Source organism: Centruroides sculpturatus, unplaced genomic scaffold (assembly GCF_000671375.1).
Source record: "Centruroides sculpturatus isolate CEXI.00-Female unplaced genomic scaffold, Cexi_2.0 scaffold128, whole genome shotgun sequence".
Lineage (NCBI taxonomy): Eukaryota > Metazoa > Arthropoda > Arachnida > Scorpiones > Buthidae > Centruroides > Centruroides sculpturatus.
The window spans coordinates 829,399-853,662 of NW_019385268.1; the positions used below are offsets into that span (position 1 = coordinate 829,399).

The window sequence follows — 24,264 nt, forward strand, 5'->3', positions numbered from 1 at the left end:
TATTGGAAGAATCGATCGAATGTCGAATTGCCAATTCCGTTGGTCATAAACATGTCTCCAAAGTTCAGATTCAGACAACAAAACTGTCACCTTCTGCAGATGATACAACCAGGATAGATAAAAAGATTGTCTACAAAGGATTTCTCTAAGAAAAATGGACTCTTCTTTTATTTAGCTCCTATTATTACCCATAATGTAACAACTTTACCGAAAATAATCAAAAATTGGCTCCATAAAACTACGTAAATATTCCTTTCTCCCATTTAAGAAAGCGTAGGTTAATGGCTCGCTATTTATAGTTTAATTACGAGAAAATTTCAGGGGCAATGAGCGAATTTCACGTAAAAACGTTCCAGAAATACTACCCGTTGCTCCAAACTTGTTTTTGAAGATCGTAATTTTCGAACATACGATATGGAAGTTGATCCATGTTTAAGAAGCGAAGATCTTCAGTGATGTCGGACGAGAAAAAGTTAAAAAGGGATATTTTCTTGTAAAAAAAGGAGGCAAACTTTAGCATTTAAGTTGCAGGGAATATCTTTAAGCATCTTAAAAGAGTCGAGACGTTGGCTCCTGCATTTTTGGTATCGATCGCGAATCAGCAAAGATTATATATCTTCTTTAGATCTATCGATTTCTTTGATGTTGATATTGGAGTAAAAGCAACCTTTGACATTCCATTAAAGCGACGTAATTTTGGAATTAAGCGTAAGGTGAATTAATTTCTTCAATTAAAGATAAAAAGAAATGTTCTTCTTAATTAAAACGGTTCTAACTGATGGTGGCTCCTGGAAAAGAAAGCGTTTTTTGATATTATCCAAATGGAATTTTTTCCTTCTCCCCGCATCAATTAGACTCTGGCACGGTTTTTACTATCGAAATTTCGTGGAAAACAGTTGTCGATTCGGTTTAGAGTAGAATCCCGACAAGAAAATGACCATTAAACACCGTCTTTTAGCGCTGGCATCCGCCAAGATAAATGGCGGTGTCGGAGCGGAAGGGAAATTGTTCCCTCGTTTCCCGAAACACGGAGTTGTTGGAAGCGACACACCTATTAAGATTAGGACTAAAACAAAATATAATTTATTTACCCAAAGATTTCAAATACCAAATCCTCCGGGATCACTTCCTCGTCACACAACCGGGTAAAACACCTCAGCTTTTGTCAAATTCGGACAACAAGTCGGTAAAAAACTATTCGTCCGTCGGTAATGTAAACACAAAATAAGAAGACAAATACCGCTTGGCTCAGATTTTTCTCCTTTGTCTTCTCGGATTCTTCCAGAGATAAAAATGGATAAATGATTAAAAGCCATAAATATACTTTTAAAAATTTTCTATTTTTCCCTCACTCCGACTTTAATATAAACCTGTAAATATTCTATACACCCGACAAGTAAACTTATTACATCTCGCACCTGGTTTTTGTTCCGTTTTATATTATCGCCGGGTATCGATGTCAATGCGCAATAATACCCGATCTGTTCTTCTTCCTATCAAATTCTGTTCAATAATACCCGACCCGTTCTCTTTCTTATCGTATTGCCCGGGCAAAATGAACTTTAAACTACCAAAAAACGGAATTATAAATAATATATATGGCTAAATTATCGTCATTTTTTTTCTTCGCTACTCGGCAAAGAGAATTCTCCAGCGCTCCCGAAGCGCCGTTTTTCCTCCAAAAATTACAATTTCATAAAATTCCATTTATTTGTAAATATAAAATTTTTATTATTATTTTCTTTATATTTCACGCGACATTCTCATATAATATCGCGCGGAATAATCGGAGTTTTTTGAAGAAGAGAAGTCGACTGTTGGACCAAAAGAAAAACCTTTACGTAATCTCCATTCTTCCAAAAAAGTGTCTCGGCTACAAAATAGCATTAATCCACTTTACTTTATTAGCGAAAACAAATTACCAGAACATTTATGTTTGCTAAAAAATACATGGGGATTGACCTTTACGCAAAGCGCGAGCTAAAGAAAAAAGTCTTTAATGACGTAAGTTTCTGCCGGGAAGATGGCTGCGAGTGAAGAAGCGAAAGTGGCGATAGTGTTTTAAGAGACGCTCATTAGCGAATTTCTCTTCAACAAGTGGATTACGGCAAGATTTTTGTCGACAAAAATGAAAAATAATCCAAGACCAGTCGCCGCCAATCTTACGATTAATGTCGGTCGACCGAGTCCGATCGTTGCGGGTTATTGTTTTTTTCTTTTTTTTACAAGTTTATTTATCTGTAAAGAAACGAATCGTCATTGGCGAAGGATTTGTTTCGTATAACGGCTCCATTTTTAAATATTCCACTCGTTTGTTATCCCGAGTTTCTTTTTCTTTTTCCATCTGGCAATAAATTCCCTATCTTTCGTACACGCGCACGAAAAAATTGGTTTTTACAAAAATTTAACGATATAAATAATAATTTTCGGCTTTAAATAACGATAAAAATCTGGAAAAACACGGAATTTGATCGAATTTCTGTATTGTGTAACATCAATCAATAAGGGAATTTGTTTGTAGGCGGCGTTTTGATTTTTGTTTTCCATGAATATTTCTTATAAATAAAGCGCATTTTTTACATTTTACCAACGACCGTCGCCGGCTAAAAATAAAATTTACGAAAATTTTTAATGAGGCGCGATCGAATTTTCCGTCTGGAAATTACCCCGGCAATCAATTTTAAATGACATATAGCGTATACATATATTAAATACGATATATATATATATGGCGTAGTGCGCGTACGTAGATCTACATCGGTAATTTTTTTCCACATGCGAAAATCTAACCATCGTTCGCTAATTTGCTTTAATTAAACTGGCCGGTCGACGTTATCCGACTGCAAAATTTCCGTGTTTATGTTGTGTCTGCCGCCGATTTATCTCTTAAAAATATCATCTTTAATCTAAACACCGCGTAAAAAACACTCGTAATAAACAAAACTACCGTCGCTCGACTTTTATTTTCGTGGATAAATTCTTACGCGTTATTAAAGTCCAACCTCTAAACGGTGACCATTTTCTTACGTTCCGTCGGTGGCCGTTGTTGGCGGGTTCGACCGTATATTAAAGCATTATTTACATCGTTTTTTTTTTCAAAATTTATATTCTTTTTAATGTAAATTTAATGCTACTTAAAGCGACTTTTAATAACGAGGTTGATTTTTTTTAAGTTTTACAACATTAAGGTCAGTTGTAAGGCTTTTTTTTAATTTTAAAAGATTAAAACACAATTTAAGGCCTTTATACGGCATCTGTTTTTAAATTTTAGAAGAATCGAATAAAATTTAAGATGGCGCGACGATTTTGAAAAATGTTTAAGGCGCAATTGGCCTGTTTCTCAGTAAAAAACGAAGAGCGTAGTTTAAAGCGAAGGGGAATATTTTTTGAAATAAAAAGTCATCCGGCGTGACGTTTATTGTTATTGAAGCGTTCAATTTTCAGTTAATTTAGTCAAAGATGCGTTTCCCGCTGTCAAAAGAAGTCTCGATAAACCAACTAAATCGACATCCACGCTAATAAATCTGCCACGTCGATTATAAAAATTAAACGCGACTTTTTAAAAATAAATATTTATTAGTTTATTTTTCTTTAAAGAGTAAAAGAATTTAATAAATATTCTCTCCGTTTCGTAACGATCCACAAGTGTGCGACTCGATCGAATGGAAAACTCGGCTACGGACTAATTGACGCCCGTGTGACGTCGCGGAAAGCGTTATTTTAATTGGTCGGACGCCGGAATACGTCACGGATGTTTAATAATTTAAACGAACACACAATTTGAGGACGAACTAATCGTTATTAATATTATATTATGTTAATTATTGCGCAAATTATTCTCGTTATTAATATTACCGAAATATTGTGGCGGCATCGGTAAACGCGAAATTAAGATTTATCGAAATAAGTTTAAAAATTAACCGGAACGTTATTTAATTTCTTAATTAAATTTCGTTGGAAAAACAAAATGACGATTCTTTCCGCACATTTGCCTTTTAAAAAGAAAATTATATTCGAGTCGCTTTAAACGTGTTTATGGATTTTCGTAGATGGCGCGATAATCGAGACTTAAATTTTTCTTTTCGACACAAAATTACGAAATCCTTCCGTTTTTTTTTTTATTTGAATGCGATAATAAAAATAAACGTCTAAAATTTCAAACGGATACGCGATGTTTAAATTGTTATAACTCTTTCTCAAAAATATTCCTTTTATATACGCGTGTGTATAAGTTGGCATAAAACAATGTTTCCGTATCACCATTTTAAAAATAGCAAACAATTACAGAACCGAATCGTCAGCTGTTTCTGGAGTGAGATGCGGCATAAAAAATTTCATCCCTTTTTATTCGCAAAAGAAACGCGAACGAAATTAAACGGTTTAATTTAAAACGTAATAATAAATAATTAAATTTTGTTTAAAAATTTAATAAGCATTTAAATCAATTTCGTAATCAAAATTTTTTTGTTTATAATTTCCCTCGGCAGATGGCGCCAGCTAACTTCCAATATTAGCGGTTTTAAAACGTTAAATTAAAATTCTCTATAAACCATTTATCTTTTCCCCCCCTCTTTTTTATTTTTTAAAATTTTTTCCGAGTAAAAATTCCAGCAGGAAATTTCCCGCATTTATTTTTAATTAGTCTTTCACGAAATACCGATTTTCGTGTAATTAATCCGCTAACTTTAATTACTATCGACAGAAACAGCTATAAATAAAGGAAGTTATACAAGTTTTCGTTTCTCCAAATCAAAGAAATGTTAGTAAATTAAATATATAATTATTACTACAAAAAAGTCTCGCTTAATTTGAATAATTAGACGAGTACATTTTTTTTACATTAAAAAAGCGTACGCCCGTCTATTAATGCCGCTTTAAAAAAATCGTCTTAAATTACGGAATTTCAAAATTTTTTCCGAGACAATCTAACCAGAGTTTGTTTTTGCTTAATCACAAAGTCGTCCGACATTTATATATTTAATTTCGTAATCGATGACGTCGCTACCCGAGGCACGTGATCGATTTATAAGAAAGATAGACCAATTACGTTTAATCGGGTCAGTGGACTAACTTAAACTTCCCAGTGTTGCCGGAAACTGTCGGTTCGATAACGAAAATAGCAACCGACTAAAACTACAAACGTTACTAATTACGGTTACATAGTCACATACCATTTTCTAGACGTAATTTTGGAAGCGAATAGCTTCTTTGACGTAACGAAGTACGTCGTCCAGAAATAGCGAAAAAAAATAAATAAATAAAGATTCCTTCCGCTTGGCCACGGTGGCGCCATCTAAGAAAGGCAAATCCTCAAAATTAAAAATTCCTTTTTAAATTTTCTTAAAATTACGTTTATAATAACAAATTGGCTTTATTTTAATGAAATTAAAAATAAAGTCTGCGTGAACTTCTTAAATGTATAAATTTAAATCTAATTAAAACACTTCGACAGTCGCCAGTCCGACAAACACGTGGTACACGCGTACGGCATTTCCTTATTTAGCAGTGTCACCATTCGCTGGCGATAAATCTCGTCACTGTATTATGTAAAGATTATCGTACTCGATCCTCCCCTATACTGAGATTTTATTGTAAATTTCTGATAACAGAATGCCTCCATTATCGATATCGACTCACCCTTTGTCAACAATAGTTGGAATTACAGCCTGCAAAATGTTAACTTTAGTATGGGGGAGGAAAAAATAAAATAACGCCCAAACCGTGACCAAAATTTATCGTCGGGAAATCTAATTATCTCGCAACTATTGTTAAGAATCGACACCTTTATTTGACATTAAATATACTCGTAAAGATAAATGCACCTTTATCTTGTTATTCTCAACGAGTTAGGTGTATTTCACACACCCATTTGTAGAAATATTGCAATCTTCGAGTTTTAAGAAATTGCTTGCGATCTAAGACGCAACTTAAATATTTACAATTTTGAAACGGTGCATGCTTCGTTATATTATGTCGGTATTAAACGCGTACGTAATTTGATGATTTGCCAACATCTTGTGTCCTTTGTATTGCAGAATTCGATCAATTTGCTTACTAATGCATTCGAGTTTGTTAGTTATAGAAGAGAACTCGTCAGTGTTTATAGGTGCCAAATTTATAGTTATATTTTCTTCTCCTTAATACGTTAAAGAAAAAGGGCAGTAGGTGTGGAATGACTTTTTGACGAGCACGATCGTCCTAAAAGGCCCGATACGCACTACTCGACTGCTTACGAAATTTTATCGTTTTGTACCCTTAGAGTTAAATGGGTACATTGTACGCAACTGATATTTGATTGGACCGTGGATGAACTTAATAGTTCGGATTGAGTCTAATTAATACTCCAAAAATGAAGCATCTTTAAGATGCTAAAAATCTGACACCTTCACTATTTTTCTACTTAACTGTTGAGAAAACTACTTTTTTTTTGCTATTTTATATAGTAATCCTGTTTGATAATTAAAAGCCACTTTCTCCTTTTTTTTTTGTGTGTCTGTATATAGATTCTGGAGAAGTGAAAAAAGTAGCCTCAAAATTACTATACAATATTTTAAACTTTCAAAAATTCAAAAAGACTTTTTGAATTTTTGAAAGTAATAGTAATATCTTTAAATTGCTATTGTTAACAATTTGGAAAATTACAAGAATTAAAGATTATTCAACATTAATTTGGATTAAATACAATATGTAATGACGACACTTGCTTTTAGTTTATTGATTTCTTCCTACAATACCTGACAACTTCAATCTAAACATGAATGTTTGTTAAATATGTTTTCAGTAATATTATCCTACTTACAAACTTCTGCCTTCTTGATTTTAAGGAACAGTTATATATATTAAATTCAAAATATAATAATATAATTTGAATTTTTATTATAAAAAAATACAAAATTTATATATATAACTGTATATATATTTCCTTGAAAGGTTTACTATATCTGAAATATTTTTGCCAATTTCTGAATTTGCTATGAAGTTATGAGGCCAAAATGTAGTTTGGATTTTTAACGTATATCATGTTAAATTATTATAGCTATTATAAAGCAATATTAACCTCAATTACTGTATGACATGAACTGTTTGAGAAGAAGCAAACTTCTTAAAGAAAAATTAAATGGCATGTTCAAAAGGACACACTAATTAAAAACAAAAACTCTTCAAAAGTGAAATATTTTAGATATTATATGTTAAAATTCTTCACAGAAAGCTACACCCATTTGGTTAATTAAGGTTCTTAAACTAATTAAGCTTAAGAATCATCTTCTGAATATATTGTGTATCATGAAATTGCACAATTTCCAAGCTTCCTCTTCCTCATGTTATATGAAGATTTTGCAGGAAAGTATAAGCATTTAACAAAAGGGGTACAGGTACAGGATTCTACAGACAAAAAAAAAAAAATGTTGATATGCATAACCTGCCATTTTATATATCATTTTCTTTTCTGGTTACATTTGCATTTAAAACAACACTCTCAAATAATAACAGTACATTGTGTATGAGAATTTTACTCCTTTTCGTTGAGCACCAACAATTTCCTGCAAGTCAAAAGGAGCACACTGTGGATTTCAGACTTTATGTATATTAAACAAATTAAAGTTATAACTATTAATTTATTTTTATTATTTAGTTATTTAATATATACGTAATTAATATTCTTTACATAACGAATCATTACAAAATGATATAAAAAGATGAAATTGAACTATCAAAATTAGTTGGGGAAACCCTTAGTAAATATACAATATTTCAAAAGTAAAGATATTTTATTGCAAAGGCACTATAATGATGTTTAATATTTATTAAAAATAACCTTCTACATTAACATTGACATTTCATTCATAGTAAAAACATATTTTTGAATAAAAATGAATTTAAGTTTAATTATATTTAATTAATTGAATATCAAACTCAGCTTTCTTTTAAAACACTTAACACCTTATAACGCTGAGAATATTTATTAAATTGCAAACATTTTCAGCCTAATGGAATAGGCCATCATCAGGTGACTGGCTACCAAACAAATTTGAAAATTTGAAAATTTGTTTGGTAGCCAGTCACCTGATGATGGCCTATTCCATTAGGCTGAAAATGTTTGCAATTTAATAAATATTCTCAGCGTTATAAGGTGTTAAGTGTTTTAATTATATTTGTTGACAAAAGATACTAAAGGCCACATGGGATGAGATCTGCCCATAATGAGGTCAGCTAGTACAAATGGGAACAAGAACACTGACTCAAACTATTTACAAAAAATTAAGAGGATCAATATTAGATTCAGGTCCAGATTTCATGCAGCTATAGTCCAAAAAGGCACCTGTTTGACTTGATAATAATAAGTGAAATGGTATTAAATAATTTTGTTACTGAATAAATTCATTATATCCAAAAATATTTTTAAAAATAATACTTTGTTTTCATTATAAACAGAATGGTACAAATTAAGATCAATGTTTATCAATAAAAATTTGAAAATGGTTTAATAAACAACTCAAAATTTTTCAATACACCTAGTTTCCTGTTTATTAGAAATAATTTAAAAAATTGAAATTAACTAACTACAATTAATGAAAAATAATATAAACACAATATTATTAAATAAAATTAATTTACACATTTGAGAACTTGAATGGAATATTTTTAAGTTTTAAAATATACCAAATAATTTGGTGTTTCTGTGTATTTTTCAACAAACTGTCTTCCGTCAATGGTTGGATCCAAAAATGCAATATCATCCACATTTAATAAATATCCATATATAAAATTGCATCTAGAATGTAATAAAAACAAATTAATTATAAATTATAACTGATTTATGTCTATATGAAGTAAATATATTAAATTTGGTAGTAAACAATTTTAATTTCCCTACAAAATCTAACAATATTCTAATAAGGAAGACTCATTAATGCTGAATGAGAAAATTAGATTTGTAATCAATAATTATTCTCACTATTTATTGATTATAACATAGACCATGGCTAGCCTAACCTTGTCATGATAGAATATCTATCAGAAATATGAGAGCCACATTGCCTATTGAAATTGTAATTTACATAATGAGATATTATAATTAAATATATGGGAATACATAATTAAAGATACAGGAGCCCAGTAAGGGTATAGAAGAGCTGTTAGCTACCATAGGTATATGTACAAACTGATTATACAGTATTAACAATGTTGTATGCTAAGTTATATGATGTTTTTAAATTATTTCTGTGTTAAGAGCAATGCAACTTGAATTGCAGACAAAACAAATAATCTGATTAGTTTACAAGGTTGTGGATTCAAATATGAGCTGTTGATTTTGAAAGTGGGGCAAGTCCATTTTGTGAAAAAAATAGTTAAAGCTAATTCTTATTACCAATCAATATAAAATTTGTTTTTTCACAATAAATATCTTTTAATATCAGTATAAATTTGTTACTAGTAATTTATATCATCAACAATATTTACAGTGAGTTGATTTTGAAAGTGAGGCAAGTCCACGCTAAAGAAAAATATGAAGATATGATGGATTTATTTCCCTACATACCGTATCACCCATTTATCATGAATACTTGAAAAATCTGTACCATCTAAACCAATGATTCCCAAAGTGGTCTATATTGACCCTCAGGGGTCGACTCCGAACTGCAAGGGGTCCATGTCAGCGAAAACAAAAATTGGAGGTGCATGAGATGTAAATGGGGGTCTAAGAGAATGGATCCCATTTAAGCAGGTTGTGACCGAAATTTTGGCTTTCCATAAATGGAATAATTCACATAACACAGATAATACCTATGTACTGTACTTAAATAATACTTTTTTACAATAGACATATAAATTACCTATAAAGTAAAAATTTTTAAAACATAAATGTTTATGAAACATGATGAAGATTTGGAGAACTTTATGACTCCATGCTTTAATCATGGGGAAATTCGAGAGTGATGATGGGATCATTCTCAGTTGACGGGTCAAACCAACAACTTATTGCTTTGAATTTTAATTAATGCTAATTGTTAGAATATTCTCTTGAGTTCAATCAACTTATTTTGTTTTATTTATAAAATTATTGTTATACTTTTGTTATTGAAATTTAAGTTATTATCTAAATATATAAAATTACTTGTCCTGACTGACTGAGTGATTGATTCAGAACAAACTGCTGAACCTAAAGAGGAGAAACTTTGTACACAAAAGTTTAGGGTTCATCATGAAAATGCACACTAAGAAAAGAAGAGATTTTTGGAAATTCCCCCCGCAGGGGAGAGGGAGAGGATTAAGGCTTAACCTGAAGAACAGCTTCTACTGTACTATTTTAGACGCAATTTATTGTTTTCAACAACATTTAGTCTTCACCGAGTACTTAGGTGTATTAAATTGATAACATTTCAGACATTGTTATAAATATTTTTATATATTTCGATTTTTTAACCAAATGTTTGAACCGTTTTAAATTCAAATTTATTATTGCATATTGGTTCTATTATAGAACAATTGTAAACATTTAAGAAAANTCAATTTAATCATTTGTTTTTGTTTTGTGTTTTTTTATACCATAAAACTTCCATAGGCACTGGCTTAATTACCTCGTATCTGGCCTAAATATTCAATTTTAATTATAAAAAAAGTAGTTTTTAGATAATTAACCTTACAGCCCGGCCCGAAAATCGGTTAACCGAGTTTAGAACCATCTAATTTGCTAGGGTTATCCGACTTCTGGGCCAAACTGTAATTTAATTAACCTTTACGTGTACGTATATATATAACTTGTTATCTTTTATCCTACGATAATAAATGAATATCTGAACACGTGATGAATTTATATAATGGCGAGGTGAAGTATAAAGTGCGTTGTGACGAAATAAACTAACTGAAAAAATCGAGTTTATATTTTGGAGAACTGACAGACAGATAAACGAGACTCGAATTTCAATGAGAAAATATATTTTATGCTCTCGGTTTATTGTTTTAATATTTTTCGAGAACTCGGTTTGATAAATTTACGAAAATTCCGATAAATTTCGGGTGTTTACGGGTTAAAAAATTGGAGAAAGCACTCTTAAAATGCGTTATATATAAGTCGCCACCAAGCGTGGATGATAAGGTAACGAATCTCATCGGTAAGAATTCAAAGAAGAAAAAAAATGTATCTAAATATTTAATTATAAACTAAAATACCACAGGCAAAATTTCATAAAGGGCTATGGAGTTGTGCGAAAATGGAGGTTTTAAATAAATTTAAATAGGCAAACGCCAATCCCGAATAGATCCCGTGTATATAATAATGTTGCCGATACGATAAAGATGACAGAAACCGGATTTACACCAGATAAATGCAAAACTACATACATTTTAAATTACTATTAGAGGAAAGGCCCCTTATATAAATCCGTGGCTTAATTTAATTTAAAGGCTTGGCTCTTTCACCGTCATTCGAATAAGCAAAACTCAAAGTCTACTTAAAAAAATGAAAATATAGTAGAACCCGCGCCAGCCGTTTTGCCAGGTTTCCGTTTAATTTAGCTTCCGTTTTACACAGATTTTTACCGTATAAATTAAAACGTAGTATAATTAATAAACGAGAACATTTATCAAAAAATAATTTTAATTTATCCGCAAATTAAGATTGCTTAATTCAAAAAGAAAAAATGAATAGGAATAATTAAGAGGAAGAAAAATATATTTTATTAACTGAGAAAATATGGCACAAGTGAAAATAAAAGTAAGAAAGCCGCCATTTTGAAAAAACAGAAATATGTTTACGTACGAGAATGAATCGTTTTTGATTCGTTTATAAATAATTAAATTAAAAATAAATAAAAANATATATTTCGATTTTTTAACCAAATGTTTGAACCGTTTTAAATTCAAATTTATTATTGCATATTGGTTCTATTATAGAACAATTGTAAACATTCCAGAAAATTGATTAAATTGAAAACAGTTTGTTTGATTCTCAGCGATAAGTGTTATATAACGATTACTATGGTTGTTGGAATACTGAATATAAATGGTGTTTGCTTGCAAAATCTGCACGGGTGAAGTTGCAGGTAACAGCTAGTTTTCTTACATATCAAACTGTTTAAGAATTATTATAAATTTCATAGTAAACAACTATTTTATTTACTACACTCAATTACATATTAATTAAGTATATTTCATAAAACTGTGCAAGTAGGCTATTCACTTTGTGGTCGCAACACCTGTAACTTGTAAAAACTCGTACATTTGATATAAGTATCAATGTGTTGCATGCATATGTGAAGTAGCCATGTTTGTCCATACTTAGTACCAGAGCTTTGCAAGGATGGCGCAGACTCATACCAATTGTACTTGTACAGACTTGTTTAATTTGTCAATTATAAATACGAATGTCAGAGACAAACACAATTCATTTTATTTCGGAATTTTGAAAAGAAAAGTGTTAAGCAAATATTTTTTAAAATATAAATAAGTAGTTAGGTACATACAAGTTAAAGCAAATCAATGTCATCTTGTTTGGGAGTGCCAGAGAAAAGTAAGTAAATTTTTTATAATTTTTTTTTTGTAGTTCCTCTGATTGCATAGATATGCTGATCATAACTTGAGGTAATAGTAGTTCAATATTCAAGTCAACCACAATTACACAAGTATTCCTTAATAGTTTCCCACACAAAGTTTTAGCAATCGGTATTATGTATTTCTCTATCTTTAAAAACAAGATTCTATGGTACATGATTCCTTTCTATATACATACAAAAGATATCTAAAGATTAAATTAAAATAAGGTTTTACATCGGGAATCAATTTTGAGTGCTGTCTTATCATATTTAATTAAATAGTTTAATTTTTGTCCACAGATAACTGATACTAAACATAGCCAAATCTAAAAAGAAATGTAGACAGTATAGTGTTGATTATTTGAAATTTGGCTTCATTCCATCATTGTCGGACAAACGACTGCCTATGTGCCTTTTATACAACAAAGTTTTGAGCAATGACGCTATGAAATCATCTGAAAAGGTGTCACCCTGATAAAACAGGCAAACATTTGAAATACTTTCAAATACTCAAAGAAAAACTTCACAAGAGACCCACGATGGATAGTATGTTTGCTTCGACGTCACAAACAAACGATGATGGTTTGTGGGAGTCTTACAATATCTTGCTACTTATAGCAAAATCTGGAAAACCGCATACTATCGGGAAACAATTAATTTTTCTAGCCATTGAAGAGGTTTTAAGAACTGTTATACACAAACAAAATAATAAAAAAAATTCATTTGAGCAACAACACAGTTCAAAGACATATTGATGAAATGAGTTATGATATTAAAAACTTATTGTGTAATTATCTGCAAACAACCCATTTCTCTATAAAACTGGACGAGTCAACTTTACCTGGCAATGAAGCATTATTATTGGCATATGTTTGTTTTGTTATGGACAAAGAAATCCATGAAGAACTGCTCTTTGTGAGAACTTTGACAACAGACACCAAAGGCGAATCAAATATGTAATGTTTTGAGAGATTATTTCAGGAAAAAGCAATTCTTTTATCAAATATAATATCAGTGGCAGCAGATGAAGCACCGGCCATGTTTGGGCGCTATTGTGGATTATAAGCCATTTAAAACAAAATGTACCCAGGGTGTTTGCAATACACTGTGTCATCCATCGACAATATTTAGTTGCTAAAAATCTGAGTGGTAGTTTGCATCAATCTCTTCAATTTGTCATTAATGCAGTAAACAAAATTTGAAGTAACGCATTGAATACTAGGTTATTTGCACAGCTGCGTGAAGAAAATGATGAGAACTTTCATCAATTGCTTCTTCACACTGAAGTACGCTGTCTGTCAAAAGGCTTATGTTTGACAAGATTTTTTTTCACTTTCTGAGACAGTTTTAGATTTTTTGGATGATAAAGATCCAACTTTAAAAGAAAATTTAATTAAGTGGAAACCAGACATTGCTTATTTAACAGATTTGTTCACTAAATTTAATGAGTTAACTTGCTGTTACAAGGTGAGGGTCTAAATTTTATAAAAACAAAGTCCATCATTTCAGCTTTTCTTGTCAGAATTAAACTAATGAAGCAAATTATTGGACGGCACAAATTTTTCCAGTTTCCCAATTTGTTCCAAAAACAGCCAGGATGATGATGTTTCAACCTATATTCAACATTTAAATATGCTTCACACACACTTTGAAACTAGGTTTGAGGATGTTTTGACTATGGAAATACCACAGTGGCTTATCAATTCATACAGTGACATTGAAGAAATGGATGTCATATTACAAGAACTTACAAGATCAGAATAAGCACTAACGAAGAACTTAAAGTACAGTTCAGAAAGGGATATTGGCAATTTTGGCTTCAGAGAGACATTTATTACTTATCCTGCATTATAGACTATTGCGAGAAAGTTTTTGATAGCTTTTCCATCTTCATACTCATGGAAAAAGGTTTCAACACTGTTGCCAATCTTCTTACAAAAAAAGAAACAGATTAGAAATCACTGATTGAGGAGATTTAATTAAGGTTACAGCTCACTAAATTGAAGCCAAATATTGAAAATTTGCTATTAAAGCATCAAGCTCATTGCTCCCACTAAAAGCATTTCACATTTCAAATCTCTTGGAAGCTCACAATGTTTGAACAATTCGGAATGCGTGCGCATTAGGAAATTGAATTCAAATGCCTTCTAAAGAAGTTCAAAAGTTTAGAAACCAGTTTGCAACGGTTTGGAGAATGCCTGAAGAAGAGCCCAGAAGGGGCGTCGAAAACGTTTGCACTCGAGAAATAATTTTTTACTCCGGTTAACTGGTTTCAAGTAAGAGGTTTTATATTTCAACCCGGTGTATTAGGAAGTTAAATTTTACTCCTGCTAAAAAATACAGTAAAATATTATCATCACACTGTATTTGATCAAAAATGGATTGAATTACTTTCAAAATAAACTTGTTTGCAATATCATTAATCATCAGAACTTCCATTGTCAAAATATTATGGACCTTTAAACTATTTTGAATTTAGATTGTTTACAGATAAAAAGATCATATTAGATTTTATCTATTGTTATCATAACCTTCATTTCTTACAAAAGAGGAGGAAGAAAAAAAGACTTGCACCACTTTCAATATAAGCTCATATAAGCACTGAAAAATAGTTAACCTATGTAAATAACAGCATAATAAAACTTCAAGAATGAAATATGTTGTTGTTAATTTTTAATTTATCCTGCATCTCCTCGGACAGCTGTCCAATGTACTTCTGTCGTAGGAACAATATTTTCTCAATTCTCTGATCAAAATGTGATTAGGGCATTTAATTAAAATCCTATATTAATTCAATAATAATAAATTTAATCACAATCTCTGCTATGATCATTAGCAGAATTCAATACCTTATGGACACTGAATTACTTCTAGTTTTTTCATTGAATATTTATACTTAAAATAATTTGAAGAATGCCATTTTGGTTCATTTTCCAGGGCCAAAGAAAAATCATCTATTGCAATATCTGAAATTGGATACCAGTGACACAAGATTAAAAAAAAAAAAATGAAATAGTTGATTTAAAACTGACTGACCATATTTCCATATTAAAAATATGGAAATATATTTGTTTTCACAAGTGATTGTGACTTGTAAAGACAAATTTTGTATCTTCAATATATTATTTTTAATATGCTTTTAGATGGTATAGGATGATTAAGAACAAATAAAGGATTATAAAGAGAAGTCAAAAACAAACAATATGCTAAAGATATTACAGGAAGTTTCCAGACTTATGTGTAGAGTCAAAATCAATATATACCTTATAGAAATATGTCAATGATTAACTAATATGTATAAAAATTAATCTACTTTTATCCTACTAATCTAATATTCCACTGCAAAACTTTATATAAAAGTATCAAATATTTATATAAATATTTGATACTTTTGTTCATCGAAATATAAAATTCACTCAATCAAAATAGTATCATTTGAATTATTTAACTCCACTGAAATCTTGAATATAACCAAATAATTAGCTTGTTTTAATAAGTTTTTAGTGAAGACATGAATTATTTTTGGTTTAGAAATGATGTCATTTGTATAATAAGCATATTTCCAATATTTCCAAATTTATTACATAGAATTTACAGCTTAGTTATAACAGTTATATAATGAAAGGTATATATCTATACTAATATTATAAAGAGGTAATGTTTGTAAGTAAGTTTGTATGTAGCGGGTAATCTCCAAAACTACTCATCCAATTTCAAAAATTCTTTCACCAATATTTATAATGGAACTTCAGGGTGGACATAGGCTGTATATTATTCCGTTAAACATTTATATAAATTAAAAGATTAAGGTTAAGGCCTTTATGTCCAACAGATGGCGCTACAAGTAAGATGCCCTAAGTTTGTTTTTCTGTGAAAATGAACTAAAGCAGATCATCTTCTATCTATCTATATAAATAAAAATGTAATGTTCGTTTGTTCCTACCGATTCTTTTGAAATTTTCACATAATGCTGCATTCGAATACGCAGGTGTTTTTATATAATATACATGTCGAAATTCCCCCCACTGGGGGAAGATGGACAGGATTAAGGATTATTGTGAAGAACTTGGCTTCTATTATACTATTTTAGATGCGTTATTTGGGTTTTTGATTGCATTTTAATAGGATACGTCAAGAGAATGTACACTAAGAAGGGATTTTTCGAAAAATTACCCCCCACGTGGGAAGTGTTATATATTTATAATAGATACATTTTGAACCACAACATGGCAGGGTCTGCTAGTATTTCATATTTTAGATCTTACAATTAATAACCTATAACTATAAACAAGTTAAAAATGTCTATTACAAATTAAAGTTCTAACATTGATTAATTGTTAGAGTCAATGTACCTCAAACAATCAAGTATTCTTGTAGCAACTTTCTGCCGACGATACATTGGAGCAGTCCATAATCTACAGATTCCACATAAGGCTTGAACTGATTCAGATTCAGAATGAAGAATCTTCTTGGGTGACCCAATTTGACTAGGAACTGAAGACGGGATGACACGATGTGCCTAAATGAAAACAATTCAAACGTATTACACATTTTTATTTCAAAATCATTGAATAATTAAGAACAAACACAATAAATATTTGATTCTCTTCTCATTAATTTCAGACATTTAAAAATATCTTATCATTTGCAATTTATTATTACAAACAACAAAAACAAAATTATTTAATTTCACTCAAATAAATAAATAAATATATGTTACTGTGAAAGACAGATATCTGGCAAATGTAGAGATTCTCCAGTGAATGTCAGCATTAGCACAGTCGTTTTGTGTATGTATGAAATATTTGCTAAATATCATTATTTCTCACTTACACTGGCAAATGTCGACATTCAGCATGCACTGATGGTGAATGTTGAATAAAAATATTTTTTCTACATTAAGTCAAAAATGCAACATTTTAATATGTCAAAATAGGAGAAAGCTTAATTAACAGCACGTGTAAATAAACTGTTGAACTTAAAACGAACAGTACATTCTTAATCAGAAAAGAAAAATAATACACAATAGTAAACTTACATATAAATTATGTGATTAACATTATACAATCTTATTTATTGCAACAACTTAAACTGTTATGACACTTTGAATTTCACAAGAGTCCCTTGCTTTTACAACTGCATTTATTTGCGGAACACTTCTTTTTGCAATGACAATGTATATAGTCTTGCCCTCCACTTTTCAAATTATCTGCAGCTGCTTTTCTCAGCGATATTTCTTCAGAAGAAATCTCCTCCATGGAAAGTAACTTTTCTTTACAAATTACGAACTGATTACAGGTATAAAGCTGCTTGAGGGTACCTTTTTCGTTTGCTAATTTATAAAAGTCGGAGTCTTCTATTCCAACAACAACCGCCAACACATTTTGAACATCTGTACAGCCACGATCAACATTGGGGACTTGTATTCATACGGTATCACCAATTTGAGCAGGAGGAAATTTTCTTTTTGAGATTCATTTCATTGCTTGCAGTAGAAGATTCTCTTTCACGGCTGCTCTTTTTAAAGAAATAAATTTGTGTTGTACAGTCAGGGCTTAACATGAAGATGTGGTGGGTTGCAGCTCCTCTTCAATATTTTCCTTTGGAATATGGTATTCATTATGGCCACTGCTCAAATTTCCTTCAAAAGTACTAACAATTTCTTCGAGCTGTTCTTTGGTTTCAATATTTGCGATTTGTTCGCCACGCAAAGACGACAATGCTATGCCTCTTTTTGGTTTAATGCCAAACATGGCTTCATAATGACTTTGGCATATTCCTTCGTGATATGTAGTTGTCGGGATAAAAATTGTCTGGACATATGATTTCCCGCACTTTGCCAGTTTTGAACGAGCAATGGCAGTCGTCGTGGAAATGTGGATCAGGCAATGTCAGTAGCTTTGAAACTCGATCGCGGATTGGCTAGAAAACATCGTACGACCAGTTGATGTCCATTAGCGCTACTAATCGCTGATTGGTGGAATTACATTTGTCTCAATCCATATAAAAGGATTGAGATTTTAGTTTAGTTCGCCTAAGACACATCCAAGGAACTCAAGTTTGTTTAGCTTTGCCTAAGCTTGCCTAGAAGATTGTTTCATCTCGCTGTGTGGTAACTAACATTTGAAGGAACACGTCGCAAGGAGTCCTTTTCAACGGCCTGTTGTTGTGGTATAATTGACATTTGAACTTTGCTATATCTGAATTATTGTAATTGTTTTATTTTTGTAACGTCATAACTGTATGTAAGTTTTAAATTGTTAATATAAACATTTGTGATTTGTGAAACAAGTGGGTTTTTGAACTTGACTGTAGTGTTCTTTGCAAATTGTACAAAGGACAAACCATCTGACCATTTATTTGTACAGTAGAGTCCCGAAAACTTGGCACTCGATAACCCGGCAACACCCTGACAGGGCGAAAAAACCCCTAGTTAGTTTTCATTATAGACAGCTTTATGCCTCTTAAAGTATTTTTCTGAGGTCTGTCTTATCAGGTAAATTACTGTACACCATATATTCATTAATTTTCATTTTCATGTAGTAAAAGCTCTATGCCGTCATAAAGTACAGTATATACTTTTCCTTTGTTTAAGGGTATTTGGACAGTTTATTCTTAAGCAAACAATACATACAAGTACAGTACAGTATTTTCTGAGGAAACACTCGTATTTATTCTTTTTTAACCCCATTCTCTATAACCCGGCATTTTCACAAACTCGGCCACCCTTCAGTCCACATTAGGCCAAGTTTTCGGGACTCTACTGTATCATCATCGTTCATCCACGCAGTTAACATATTCTGTATATCCTGATTGTCCCCTTCAACTGAGCCTTGTGTTTGACTACGACAAGGCTTTCCATGAACTATCTTAACATCTCTCTACATAGCGCATAGTTCGGATATGACTTGATTACAGTATTCCATACCATTATCTGAATGCAATACAGCTGGGGCATCAAATGTTAAAAATATTTGAAGAAGTTGATATGCTACTTCTTCAGCTGTCTTAGTTTTCAAAGGTAGTAGCTGGACAAATTTCGTTAAATGATCTTGATACACCATTATGAACTTATATTCGCCATCCTTGTGTGACTAAAGGTCTATCAGATTGACTTGACATCTTGAGTTTAACTCCAAACTGACTATTGGTTTCACAACAATACCTTTTTTAGGTGCACTATGTTTCATTTGACATTGTTTACATAAATTTAAATACAACATTAAAACTTCATATGTAATATTTTTGTATTTAAGTTGCATTCTTTAAGCATATGTGTTCTTCCTCCATGGCCTGTTCTGCTGTGAGTTTCAGATAGTATACTAAACAATTGATTATTGGTAACATAATACTGTATATTTGTTTCTCCTGGTTTTAATGGTACAATTAATTTCTCTTCATCATTAATTTTTAAAATGTCAAAACATTTTAATCATCTGTAATCCAAAGGTGTCTGAACTTAGTTTTAGCAGAAATCACTTTAGAAAGTATTTTAGAGTACTTTTCTTGAGAAAAATAAAAACAATTTTCTTCTCGTTTACTTGCAATTAATGAATGTAATGTTTCAAAAAAAGTTCTTGGTTCACTGCAGTATCCATTCAATATAAATTAGGGTATTGGATAAAAACAAAATTTAAGAAAACATTGCACACACCAGCAAACCTTGCATAAGACTGACAAACAGCAGTGTTCCAGAGTATAACAAATAGATATCATGTGATTTCAATTGCAATAGAACAAAGGATTTGGCGACAGGCTGTTGCCTTTCTGTCGACATCGGCTTCTTGGGTGTCATTTCGACCTTCACCAAAGCTTATCTGTGCTTGTCGACATACACCGGCGATTGTTCAAATGTATAATAATATAACCAAATATTCGGTCTTTCACCAACCTAGTTTGTATGTTTCTAATTTNTTAATTTCATATTTACGTTCTTTTTGTGTTCGATTTTATTCTATGTTATGGTAACTGAAGAAGATCGTTAAGAAACGGTCGAAAACGTTATTATACTTGTATTATTAATTTTTATTAGCTGGATTATTAAAGGTGTGTTTTATTATTAATAAAAAGTTTAAGATCAACAATAAAATATATGGTAATTTAAGTTCATTAATTTATTGTTGCTATTTATTGTTCAGGTTTTTAAAGGCACAACAGCAACCAGGCACAGGAATTTAACATAAAAATTGTTGCACTTTGCTTTCATCAAAGTATCTGCCACAAGTTTTAATGATGACCACACAAACTTGTGGTATAAACTCCAACATTTTGTTGAGGTAAGTAGAAAGGAGGCTATGCCATGCAACTTGTATAGATGCCCAAAGCTGTTGGACATCATGATGTGACTTTTGTCAAATTTGTCTATCCACAAAGTCACAAAGCAGCAGGTGACTGTGGCATCCAGTCCATGAATTGTAGCATACTTACAGCACATAAGTTGGATGTTGCATAGGGATATTATTTTGTTAAAAGACAAAACAGCCTCCAACAAGACATTGACCAGAGGAACAGCATGGCAGAAAAATATTAGGTAACCAAAAAAGTTCTGTTGTTTTTTGTGAAACTACAAAGTTTAAAGAATGTTACACGCAATACACAATAGATGACACTAAAATTCCAGCAATATGTTAATCAAGATTTAATGCTGACTCACCTTATATAAAGAGACGTGGAAAGGTTATCTCTTAATATTATAAAAATTGACTTGAAGATGAGTACTCCAAACTCTGTAATTCGTGCTTGTATTTTGTATGAGTTTAAACTTGGAACAAGTGCTGTGCAAATGACTCAAAAAATATGCCAGGCTTTTGGACAATGTTCTGTTAGCACTCACACCACCCAAAGATGGTTTACAAAATTTTCTTCCGTCAATGAGTCGCTTAAAGATGCGCCATGAGAATGATGTTGAATTACAGGCTGCAATCAAAGAATATTCTGCTCAAACTTGTCAGATGTTAGCACAAAGGTTCTCCGTAAGTGATGAAACTGTTCGTTTACATTTGCATTGTCTTGGGAAAGTTTACAAGCTCAGTAAATGAATACTTCATCAATTGGCACCTGCCAATATTGTGCATATGGTGGACTGCAAATGGAATTGTTCACTATGAACTTATACCATCTGGCCAGACTATTACTGCTAATGTCTACAGTGACCAACTGCATTGAGTTCACCAATCACTTTTGAAAAAACCACCAGCTTTAGTGAACCATAAAGGCATTCTTTTCCTACACAATAATGCTATAGACATCATGTTGCGCGTGTGACCTCTAACACAATTTAGACCCTTTGATGGGAACCTCTTTTGCACCCTCCTTATTTCCCTGACATTAGCCCTTCTGACTATCACCTATTTTTAAGCCTAGATAATCATCTGCGAAATTGACAGTTTAGAAATAGAGAGGTTATAGAAACGGAATTAGGGAAGTTTTTCAACTCTAAAAATCGTGACTTTTATAAAAATGGAATTTATAAGCTTGTTTCCCGTTGGGAACAGGTTATTGAATGTGAGGGTGGTTATTTTGATGAATAAATTGTGTTATTTCCTATACATTTTTATGTTTGTTTTCTTTCAACAAAAAACGACAGAACTTTTTTGGTTACCTGATATTTGGTGATAGCCTTGCTTGTTGTAAAACTAATAACCGGATAAAACTACAGTAATACCTCGACTTATGCGAACCCAGAATTACATGATTTTCAAATCTCGACGATTGGTCTTTTGTTTGAGCGCCACGCAACTCCTGATTACTCATTCCCTCCACACTATTGTTCAACTTACATGTTCGGACGTGTTGTGCGGAATCGACACATAGCTACAATTTATTTTGTGTTATTTATTTTTGTATTTGTTATATCTACGAAGACTCAAGAGACTCTATGTGGTGATTTCTTGTAACAATGAACGAATCAAAAGAAGAGGTAAGATTAACGAGAACATTTATTAGCTTACATACATCTGACTTGGATTTTACACACATTGAGAAATTATATCCCGACTTACGCAAATTCGACTTACGCGGTTATCACTCGGTCCCACCTATTGCGTAAGTTCGGGATATTACTGTATAGTATGACACAAATGTAAAACTAAAAATCTAGTAAAATATAAATTAATGATAAACAAACATTTTCAATTGCTTTCAGCAATCATTGTCAAGTTACATACTGTTTGAAAAAGAACAAATATATAAAAGTGGAGCCAGCATCTGATTGAACAGTGAAGTGTGAATTTTGGTGTTTACTAATTAGAAAATTCACTTAAAAGATTTAAAAATAAGATCTTTCTATTTGATTTGTGAAAGTGTTATTGTACTTGTAATTAATGGCCCTGTCTTTCCTGCATGCTTTGTATGTCTCCAGTTTCTCTTTTAACATTATATGATTGATCTCTCTGAAATGTTGTATGAAATGTGCTTATAGTCTATTTATTGTGGCACCTTGAGTCAAATAACCTACTGAGTGATAATCATGTGGTTTCAGAAAGCAAAGGTCAACTGTTCATGCAATCACGATGGCAGTCAACATCATCAAAAGACTACTTAACAGAAATAGATATGTTTTGGGACTTAGTATAGACATTCAGAAGGCATTTGACAGTGCATGGTGGCCACTGATTCCTTACAGACTCAGGCAACTACAATACCCCACAAACATCTATCTACTGATGAAAGAATATCTTCATGAAAGAACTATTGCCATAAAAACAGGAAATATTAGTTTTGACAATGAGTATAATAGGGGCTGTCCACAGGGCTGGCCTGCGAACCACTTCTATGGTGTGTCCTTTTTGATGATTTCTTGACCCAGGATGTTGGGCAAGACAAAATTATTGCGTATGTGGATGACACACTCATGCTATTGACGGATAACTCTAGAGCAGAACTCGAAAGGAAAGGAAAGCAGGCTATGTCAAAATTAAGTGAATGGGGAGAGAAAACAAGCTGATCTTCAATTCAGGAAAATGACAGGAATTGTCTGGAACAAGCCAGGTGCTCAAAACTTGTGCAGAGAGTACCAACAATTCAGATGGAGTCAGGAAGTATAAAAATAGAGAAAAACATTAAATATTTAGAGATTACACTTGACTTTAAGCTGCTTTTGACCACATATATTGAGAACATTTGTAAGAAAACAGGATTAATCTTTCAATCTTTTCTAAGGTTGGTAAAAGCAACTTGGGGCTTAACTCTCATGATATGGACTCAATTTATAACATGATATTTATTTCAATAATTACCTATTCCTGCCCAGTTTGGGAAGAAGCCACTCACAAAATACATAGTAAAAGAAAACTAATATCAGCCCAATAGAAAGCACTACTGATTCTCACCAAAGGTTACAGAACAACTCCTACTTTACTTTTAGCAGCTAGGGGATGAAACCAGGGCTACTCAAAAGTATTGCCTGGGGTGAAAATGAAGAAGAAAAATAATTTAGAGGAAGAAGCTGAAGGTAAAATTATAAAGAAGGAATTGATAGGGATGAAATGGAAGTCCCAATGGCACCTGCATTGCTTTTATTTAAAACAAAATTAAAAGTTTACATTCAACTGTGGAACAGTAGTTAAGAATCACTGAAGCACCCTAAGTGATAGGCATGCAGACATAACATATTTATAATACCCATTGTACTTGCAATGGGGAACCGACAAAGTTCCTTATGACAAGACAATAAACAATATGTACAGTACAAACAGAATAGATGCCCATGTTTAAGAAGTGTCATAAGCAA

At 31.8% G+C, this 24,264-nt stretch overlaps 1 protein-coding gene across 1 annotated transcript in view; it reads right to left on the reverse strand.

The window, feature by feature from the left end:
• Positions 1 to 7,445: 7,445 nt before the first annotated feature.
• The window catches only part of LOC111636925 (N-acetyltransferase ESCO2-like), a 34,289-nt gene continuing 17,470 nt past the window's right edge, over positions 7,446 to 24,264 (reverse strand). The window contains exons 2-4 of the mRNA XM_023382309.1: positions 16,886 to 17,052; positions 8,662 to 8,773; positions 7,446 to 7,541 (exon numbers count right to left, since the gene is read on the reverse strand). Of these exons, the coding sequence (XP_023238077.1) occupies positions 7,464 to 7,541; positions 8,662 to 8,773; positions 16,886 to 17,052 (357 nt within the window). The 3' untranslated portion in view covers positions 7,446 to 7,463. The remainder of the gene's footprint in view (positions 7,542 to 8,661; positions 8,774 to 16,885; positions 17,053 to 24,264) is intronic.